This window comes from Loxodonta africana, chromosome 10 (assembly GCF_030014295.1).
Source record: "Loxodonta africana isolate mLoxAfr1 chromosome 10, mLoxAfr1.hap2, whole genome shotgun sequence".
Lineage (NCBI taxonomy): Eukaryota > Metazoa > Chordata > Mammalia > Proboscidea > Elephantidae > Loxodonta > Loxodonta africana.
The window spans coordinates 35,529,856-35,539,510 of NC_087351.1; the positions used below are offsets into that span (position 1 = coordinate 35,529,856).

Consider the following 9,655-nt stretch of genomic DNA (forward strand, 5'->3'; position numbering starts at 1 on the left):
TAGTTTTGTACTTCACCTTTTAGGGCTCGCTGGGACTTAAGTCTACTTATAGGTCTAGTAGCCAAAAATGGGTGGTGGGGAAGTGTTTTGAGAACATTTAGTGTTGTCTTGTAAGGCAACTGCCTCAGCTGATGCCCCAGACAATGACTCAAAAGCTCTTTAGACACAGCTAGGTTAATGTCATCAGATGGGGTGGAGTGTCTAATGGTTTTACTGGGAAGGTGGCTCAGCAGACAAAGATGGAGTAATCTCTTCAGATGGGAGTGAGAGGGCTGGTTCTGTTGGCTGGAGTTATTCAACAGAATTTAGGGGCTCAGTGTCCGCAGGTTGCTGATTATCTGCCTATTTTCCTCACCTCAAGTATCAGGATCACATTTATTTCCAATCAATGCCCTCACTTCAGGTACCACCTGAGGTAGGGAATTTAGTTGGCATTGTAATTCAGCCACTCTTACAATAATTGAGTCTGGGTTTGCTTTTCAGCAATATCACCTCTGTTACTACAAGAAATAAGGCTTTCTTTCAGGGCTCAAGTAGAAAATTTGAAGTCATTTATGCATCACTTGAGCTTTGACTCTGAATACCTGAGCTCATCTCTTTCTTTCACCTATTTGTCTATTGAAAGTAGGACCAACAAACCAACTTCCTTATTCTTCTCATTATGACAAAATTATAGAAAAGTATCAAACATGTGATCACCCAGAGCCTCTTCTTTCACTAATACTCGATCTATTGGTGGTGATATTTTGTATATATCTATTGTCACCTCATGCCATGGGTTATCAGTGCCCTCTTAACTGCTAGAAGCAGAGTCATCAAAATCTTTAAGACTAACTAGGCATCAGAAACAATTTAGAAAGCTTATCCTTACAATTTTGTTTCTCTAGAACCACTCCGGGTACCGAATATCTTAGGGTGGGTTCTCTAGAGAAGCAAAACCACTAAAGCATATAAATATATATATATATATATATATATAAAAAGAGAGGTTTAAATCAAGAAGTGGCTCATGTGGTTGTAAAGGCTGGAATGTCCCAAGTTCTTGGTTCAGGCTGGAGGCTTCTCCTGGTTCACGTATCTGCAGGTCCTGGCAAACCCAAGATCAGTAGGTTATACAGCAGGGCTTTGGTTCACAGGCTGCAAAGATAGATGAATCCCAAGATCAGCAGGCAAGTAGGCAGGTCAGCTACTAGCCGAAGTTTCAAGAGCCGGAAGTCAGACAAACAGGAGCCACCTGCAGGATCCTGAGTGAGCAAAACCCTGAGAGACTTGCCAGAAATTCTGCCTGTATTGGATGTAGGCCACACCCCCCAAGTAAACTCCCTTTCAATTTATCAGCTGCTCACAGCATATCCCATCATATTTAAATCCATCATGGAAGTGATCACATCCTTATACGACTGCCAAACTATATCATAACTGCCAAACCACTGAGAATTATGGCTCAGTCAAGTTGACACTGAACCTTAACAATCACACTGAGATTTATGGTGTATAGATATGGGAAGAATAAACATATGCCCGTAAAATGGCTGTCATTGTTTCTGGCTGTAGTAAAGGTGCTAAAGCACTACTGGCCTGCGATAAAATCATCTTTGCAGAGTGTTTAAGTTAAAGGATATTCTCATGTATCATTGAGGGTGAGAATGGAGAAAAGGGTTACAGTGCAACAGAAACGTGTATGTTGTTTCTCCAGACTGTTTGATGACCTTTGAAGAGGCTATTATTAACCTGGAAAAAGATGAACTGAGAGTAAACCAGTTGTTTGATGTCATGTGTAGACTGCAACAAAAACTCATACAGAGAAGAGAAAAAGTGACTCCTGCGTTGAAGGTAAGACTTCTTCAGAACATTAAAACATCATGGGAAGAAGGCAGCCAAGGTAAAAAGGGCTTTTGCATTTTTTTTAGTATAACTGTAATTTCTTTGTAATAAAGTTCAAATTATTCCTGTGCTTTAAAGTCCTTTTCCCTGACGTAGAAAGGTATAAATTGTGATGACATCCTATGTGCTTTGGAGTGTATAGACATATTGGATATAATCAATGAAGAGAATTTATATGATAAATTTGCAAATGCAGAATTACTGATGACAAACATCTGGTCTACCAATGCAGTCCTGTAGACACCAAGTGGATGGACATATCTGGAGAGTAGAAGCCTGTTTCCTACGAATTAAAAACCTGCTGTTGCTAATAGGTAAAATTCTAAGTGTTGCACATTCAGACACTTTTGCTGAAAGGAAATTTAGCTTGTAGACACCAGGAATCAGTGAAATGTTGGCTTGATTAGAGCAGGCCTGTAAGTCAAAGTGACAGTTATGTTTAACTATATTCCATGTTGGAGCTACTTAAAAGAAATAAAAGATGTTCAAAAGTGGCAGGCCTTTCAGCAGTGTTATTGGAAAAAAAAAAAAAAAACCCAGTAAGAGTCAAAATACTTAACTATATCAAAAGATAGCAAAAAGATGATTTTTTATTTTTAATTGAATGTACATATCTGCCTAATTAGTCCTATTGTATTCATAATCAGCTTTACAAGACTAATGTCTGTAATAATATACAGATTTTTGTATATTAAGAGAAGAAAAATCTCATAATAATGTAACTATCTAATGAGAGATTTTAAAGTACTAAAAGTAATTGCTGTATTGGAAGATAGATATGAAATATTGTTATACTTCTCACACATATTAATCGTTTAATATTTCCTTCCCTTAAAAAACCAAACCCAAACCCCTTCCCTTCGAGTCAATTCTGACTCATAGCGACCCTATCGGACAGGGTAGAACTGCCCCATAGAGTTTCCAAGGAGCGCCTGCTGACCCTTTGGTTAGCAGCCAGCACTTAGCTACTACGCCACCAGGGTTTCCTTCCTTTAGTAAGTACTAATTGACACTGTTAAATAATCCTGTTATTCATTTGTTTAAATAAAGGCATCATGTAAAAGATCGTTAAAAAATACAGAAGAATATAAGATTTAAAGCAAACATGTATTTTAAAATTTTGTTATGACTCATAAGATAAAAATGTGTTTAATTATATATTAGTATTTTTGGAAACCCTGTGGTATAGTGGTTAAGTGCCACAGCTGCTAACCAAAAGATTGGCAGTTCGATTCCACCAGGCACTCCTTGGAAGCTCCAGGGGGCAGTTAGTTCTACTCTGTCCTATAGGGTCGCTATGAGTCGGAATTGACTCAACGGCAACAGGGTTTTTTTTTTTTAAATGTTTTTATTATTCTTATCTGCTTGGCCTTGTCTTGAATTAGTTCTCAAAAAGTTGGTTTCTCCTATTTAGGGAAATACGTTGGGTGGTTTTCAACTATCTGTGCTTGCCTACGGTGTGGAAAATTTTATTTCCAGAGTTCATCTTCTAATATTCACTCAATAGGAAAGGATGCATAGCACATTGTCCGGGGGAGGGCAGAGTTGAACAAGTGCTAAAGGTGTGGGGTGGAATGGCGTGATGTCAGATGAAGCTGCAACCTAGGTCTTCAGGATGCTCTACCTCTCGGCACCCTGGCTGTTTGGTACAGCTGGAGTGGATCAGAACTGTACTGTCCGTGGAGACTGAGCTGCCCTAAAGCAGTTTGTATTCTGGTCCCATTGCTTCAATATCTTCCACCTGATCTCATGTTTAGTGCTGTCCCACTGTCATTTGGGGAGTGGACAGGCTCCCACAGTATTATCATACGTCCAGCTCTCAGTCCTTCCTAGCCTTGATCTGGGATGGAGCTCCATAACCCGCACTGAGCCTTGGATGACAGTGGGCTCAGAAAGTCCCTGAAATGTAGGACTTCAGAGTAGAATGGGAGCCCTGGTGGCACAGTGGTTAGGAGCTTGCCTGCTAACCAAAGGTCAGCAGTTTGAATCCACCAGCCACTTCTTGGAGACCTTATGGGGCAGTTCTACTCTGTCCTATAGGGTCACTATGAGTTGGAATTGACTTGAAAGCAATCAGCCCTGTGGGTGTCCACAAGAGGGTGTTGGCTACTGTTCCTCACTCCTCAGCACTAAGCTACCATTGGCAGACAGTTTTTATGCAAATGACACCAGCATTGTCCTTTCTGTCCTCTATGTTATGCCAGAAAGGCTGTGTCTGGGTAGGTTAGAGCCTTGGCCTCTCTGTACTAGAAGCTTGACATCTGTGCACCCTACATAGAAAGTCCCTGGGGTTCTTGAGCCCTAATTGTAAACAATGTGGGCAACTGCCTGAGGACAGATGGGTGGAAACAGTATCTTCAGATTGAATTTGGAATTTAGACAAAAAGTACAGGTTTATAATTCCTGGAGGAGGACCTCCTTTGTGGTTTTACTGCTCTCTTACGTGGCCTGTCGATTAGACAGTTGCTAGATGTTCTCTTGAGAGTGGGAAGAGAAAAATTCCCATTCTGTTGCATAGAGGCAACTTCTCAAGCACATAGGCCATAACGACCAGGGTCCACATATGAAACATAATCAATAACCAATCAGCAAAGTGTGACCAAGTAGGACAGGCAGAGGGAATGTAGCTGCTAAGTGAGTGGGGGTTGCTTGTCTCTGATCCTACGTAGGCTGTGGGGTGTGCTGATCCGCATGAGAAAGGGTGAGCTGGGTCTGCACAAATAGGAGGTGTGTCTAGATGTGTGGGCCCCAGCGTGTCTGACACATTCCCCCAAGTTCTGCTCTAATAGGCACAGGTTGGTTTCCCTGAGCTCAGTCTCTGACAGGATGAGGGATTGGTAGAAGGGCTCAGTTGAAGCAGCAACACTGAGTAGAGGTCCTGCTGAGCTGAGGACAGAGGGAGACAAGGATGGAGGCTCATGGGGATATAGTCATGATAGAGACCATGTCAGGCCCCCAATGTGTTGGTTGGAGGTGCAGTTGCTTTTCTCCCCACCTCTATGCTTTTGGGCTGGGGTGGGTTTAACAAACAAAACAAAACAAAACAAAAACAAAACAAAAAACCCATTGCTGTCAAGTCAATTCCAACTTATAGTGACCCTATAGGACAGAGTAGAACTGCCCTATAGAGTTTCCAAGGAGCACCTGTTGGATTCGAACTGCCAACCTTTTGGTTAGCAGTCGTAGCACTTAACCACTATGTTGGGGTGGGTTTAGGAAGGTGAAAAGACCATCGTTGACAGCCTTATGCAGCAAATTCCATTGTTCTTCTAAGGGAGACACTCCACCACCTGACAGGGTCAGACACAGGGACCTGACATTACAGGGGCTGACAGGACAGGATGGTGCACAAATGTGAGTTGTTAGCTTGTGTGGGTGAGTTTGTGAATTGTTGAGCAGGCAGAGAAGAGAGTGGAGTAGGTGAGCCTACCTCAGGCACAGAAGGACACAAGGAAACACAGAAGGCACTCCTCCACACTGGGAGATGTTTTTTATTAAGAGACTGACACCACAACACACATCTTATCTCTCGGAATCAAGGGTTCAATCACTTAGCTATGCTAGAACGTTTCATTATTTGGTGGATCCAGAGCACAAAGCTGGATATTCTCGTGAAGACCTTAGGAGGTTTGTTATCATATCCATGGCTGACAATGCCATGAGCCACATTGTTACACACCAGGGGTCCCCCGGAGTCACCCTGTAAACAGAAAAAGGAACAGTCTCAGTGGAGCCCCTTCTGGGTTTCTCCCTCAGGCTCTTATTTTCTCATCGGTTCCCATGTCCTCCTTCTCAGGATTTGGGTGTTCAGAAGAGGGAGCTGGAGGGTCACCATTCACTTTTGCTCTGAGTGATACCGGTGGGCAGAGTCCATGCCACCGGGATCACCCAGAACTGTGTGTCTCTGCCGTAACTGAGTTCTCTCTCCAGCTCAACCTAGTCGCAGGCTTTTCTCTTGTTCTCCCATGAAGAAAGGACAAGAGATGAGCTGGAGCAAGATTCCCTGGTGTTATGGATTGAGAACAGAATGCCATCACCCATGTGAACCCTACTTTACCATGGCTTCATGGCCAGTGAATGCCTGACCATGGGGAATTAGAATCACTTTGTTTCTGAAGCAAGATAGGAAAGATGATTGTCTCCTTACCATTCCCATGTCCTTAATGCCCAGAGGGTTTCCCACGCACAGCTCGGTGGTGTCATCATAGTGTGGGAAGATTCGCCTGCACTCCTGCTTGTTCTGCACTTCCAGGTCTACTTCCTTGAGTGTGTCTGACAGCCAGCCATTATTCATTAATCCCCAGCCTGCCACACTGCACTTCTGCTCTGCTCTCACCCAGTCCTGGCTCCTCGGTAGGGCAATGGTCTGCACAGCTGTGTTCAGTTGAGCCTTGCGTTTCAGCTGTTCAGAGAAGGTGAGAAATGGTAATTCTCATCCTGCTCTATCAGAAGGGCTCAGAGCCAGGGAAGTAGTTCCTATACTGTCCTGATAGCCCCCAAGCCAGCTTCTATGGCACTGGGACTAGTAGAGCAGTCAGATGGAGAAGGAGGACCTGAGGCTCTGAATAAGCTATGGCTCCCCAGTACCCTGTGAGGGTGCACCCAAATGGAAGCAAGATGGTATACCTTCAGTAACATGATGTCATTGAGTTTTAAATCTGAGCTGAACTCTGGGTGAGGGAAGGCTTGAAGCACAGGGATGACCTGCTGCGTATTTTCCTTTTTCTGGATATTGTGAGCTCCCAGGGTGACAAAGATATTTGTCATATTCCTGCAAAGAAAGATTGGCTACAGTAAATAGGAACTTCAACTCAGCATCAAATAAGGATGTTGATGTTCCAACCCAAGGCAGGCCTGCAGCCAGGCCAAACTGGGAGGAGGAAAATGGGGCAGAAGACGTGTTTTATTTCTTCCCTCTGATACCTCAATCCAAATGTGTGAATAGTATTACCTTCCTTTTTCTGCTGCAGTGACCCAGGCCTTGTTCTTTAGCAGCTTCACCTGCCACAGCCCCCACTCCACAAATCCCAATACTCTAACCCATACTCACTTCTTCCAGACTAGAGATGCACAGAAGGGTCTTCTGATGAGATTGGGCTCTATGCACTGAGGGATCGTCCTGTGCGACACCTGTGGAATGATGTTAGGGTTCCCAGGAAACAAGAACCCAGTTGTTCCTCACCTTTTGTAACAGTGAGCTGCTGTCAGCACATAGTCTTCTTGCACCAGGAAACCTCCACATGCTATCCAGCTATGGTTGTCCTCAGTGACTGTTATTGATGCCATGTAGGGCCGTGAGTGTGGTGCGGCCTCTTTACCCCCTTTGATCACTGTTAAAGAGAAAACCTGTCTGCATATCTGTGCTCATAGAACTCAGAGGATGGGCAGTATTTGTGGTCTAGAAGACTGGGATATTCAGAGGCTGAATGGTCTGTGGAGTTTGACTTGGGTTGGAAGACAGTCATCTGAAGGGCCTTTAACACTGAGATGGGATCCTTGCTCCTGTAGGCAGCATGGCTGGTTTGTAATATGACCAGTTTCATCCCTAGTTCTCACTTTCTTCCTATGGAGATGAGGGACCTCAGCCTTTATTTGCGTTAAATATATTTCAGATACATGTTATTAGGAAACGATCTACCTCCAGGATGCCCAACCCAGAAGACCTGTTTCACTGACCTGCTCTGGATGTTTTTTGTCCTGAAGCATCTCAGAACCCCAGTGTTGTGATCAATTCCTGCATGGGCTGGTTTCTAAGGATCTAAATATCATGAGCTCATGGAACAGAATCCTTTGGTATCTCTTCCGTACCGAGTCTGGCACATAGAAAATAGTCCATAAATGTTCTTTGGTTACATGAATGAGCAGTCCTTAGATTGTCTTTGGTCTGTGGTTGAGGAGGAGAAGTCCTAATAGACATCTGAGCTGTAGCACAGAATTTGCTTCAGAGGACACTGAGTCCTCAGGATAAAGGGGGGTGAGAATAGAAACTGGAAATAAAAGTACAGAGGGGAAATGAAAGGAATGGAGCCTGAGTGGGGGCCCCATGTAAATCAGGGACTTAGTAGCAGTAATCAGACACTCTGATGTCCAGTGACTCAGTTTGGATCTGAATTTCTGCCCTGATAGAGCTGAGAGGCTCAGCATAATAGGAACAAGGTGAAGGTGAAGTCTAGAATATGGAGTATGAAATGCTTCTTCCTTCTTTGACCTGTTCAGTAGCTCCTGACATTAAGCTGTGCATTGTTTTGATTAGATAGATGAAATTTACAGCATTCATTTTAGCTTTCCCTCCTGCTACTGAATCTATGGCCATCTTGATAAGAAATCACTTCCTTCTAGACAATAGCGGTACAGCCCATGAAAGGGGAATGGGCCATCAGTTTTCTTGGGAGCATTTTTCCCTGTCATTCCTGTACATTGTTTATGCAGACATAAAACATAGATTTCATTAAATTTCTGGGGAAAAAGTGGGTCCAGGATGCATCATAGAGATAGGCTAAGCTGGAGCTCTGTGGAGATATCACTTATGAAAAGAGCCAGACCCCTGAGTTATGGACAGTCACTTACGTATGAAGGCTCTGGAGGGCAGCAGCAAGGCCAACAGGATCAGGAGCGGCAGCATCATCTTGGGAAAGTTGCTCAGGTCAGAAGTTGTATGTCGTTTCTCGTTCGAGGCTTTTTAAAACAAGAGGTGAGTAAGAAGGGGCAGGCTCAATGACCATCTGTTTTATTCTAGGTTGTCTTGATTCTCAAGATATGAACTCAGCATGTCACTCTTTCCTCCTAGAGGAATGTGTATGGTGAGGATGTTGCAAGAACCACATTCTTAGGCAGTTTCTTACTGAGCAGGCCACATTTACCTGGAGAAATCCTGAACTATGAGAAGGGAGGAATAGGCTTTGGGGTTTTGTTTTAGTTGAAATAGTGTTCACTTCCCGCCTTGAGTCTTAAAAAAGCATGAATATGATGCCATATGGACTTGCATTTGCGATAAGCAACTACCTACTTTAATACATAACATCTCTCAACCCAAAATTCCCTGTCAGTGCTTCTCAGTTTGAGAGCCCAGAAGTTTGAGTATTTATTGATATTATAAATCCAAAAATTAAAAACTCTTCTTCCATACAAGATCTTCATCATCTATATAAGATCTTTATCATCCATCGACTATTGGTAGTTTCAGTCAATACAGAATCTTGGGGTAGGGGTGAAGATAGAGACTGGGGTTGAAGAGGAGATGTGATGTTGATGAGAGCAGTAGGAAGGTGAAGAGATACCAGAATAGGAGAGCATGAGATCATGGTTTGACAGACTAACCTGTGTGAATTCATTGTTTGGTCTCAGGATGCCCTGATCAACCAATGTTGATCCGCACCTTGGTATTTTTGAAGGATCAAATATCTCAGTGTCAAAGTATTTGCAAGCATGCAGGCAGATACAAAAAGAGGCAAACAATCTTTTCTATTTATTCTGAATTTTCTTGATGTCTCTCTTTCCATTTGACCCAGGTAAGCTGGGGTCCCTGTGAAGATTGCTATTAGGCAAATTTTCTGTACCTTGTGCATCCCTGACTCTGGTGATGGTCTCTGTTCTTGTTTTCACAGAAGAAGGAAATAGCCTTAATTAAGGGTCACTGCCCTGCTCTGGGGATCTTCAAATACTTTTACCCAGGGTTGGAGTGCCCAATAAGCAAGGTAAGCACGGCCTTACTTATGTTTACTAATCTGTTGTGAACTTTTTAACTTGTGAAACTGTTCACTACAGATTAGTA

General features: G+C 43.3%; 1 protein-coding gene across 1 annotated transcript; it reads right to left on the minus strand.

The window, feature by feature from the left end:
- Positions 1 to 5,431: 5,431 nt before the first annotated feature.
- On the minus strand, positions 5,432 to 8,509 carry LOC100676656 (mast cell protease 8-like). Its single transcript, XM_023540132.1, has 5 exons — positions 8,452 to 8,509; positions 7,067 to 7,214; positions 6,511 to 6,655; positions 5,942 to 6,286; positions 5,432 to 5,584 (listed from the first exon to the last, which is right to left on the minus strand). Exons 1-5 carry the CDS (start codon positions 8,507 to 8,509, stop codon positions 5,432 to 5,434), a joined length of 849 nt encoding a protein of 282 aa, XP_023395900.1.
- Between the last annotated feature and the right edge of the window lie 1,146 nt (positions 8,510 to 9,655).

What these genes read in the sequence shown, in the direction of transcription:
- LOC100676656 (XM_023540132.1), bottom strand. Translation starts at nt 8,509, where the DNA reads ATGATGCTGCCGCTCCTGATCCTGTTGGCCTTGCTGCTGCCCTCCAGA. An exon ending in GCCCTCCAGAGCCTTCATAC is followed by an intron (nt 7,215 to 8,451) that starts GTAAGTGACTGT and finishes TCTCTTTAACAG; the next exon opens with TGATCAAAGGGGGTAAAGAG. An exon ending in TCACTGGCCATGAAGCCATG is followed by an intron (nt 5,585 to 5,941) that starts GTAAAGTAGGGT and finishes TTCTGTTTACAG; the next exon opens with GGTGACTCCGGGGGACCCCT.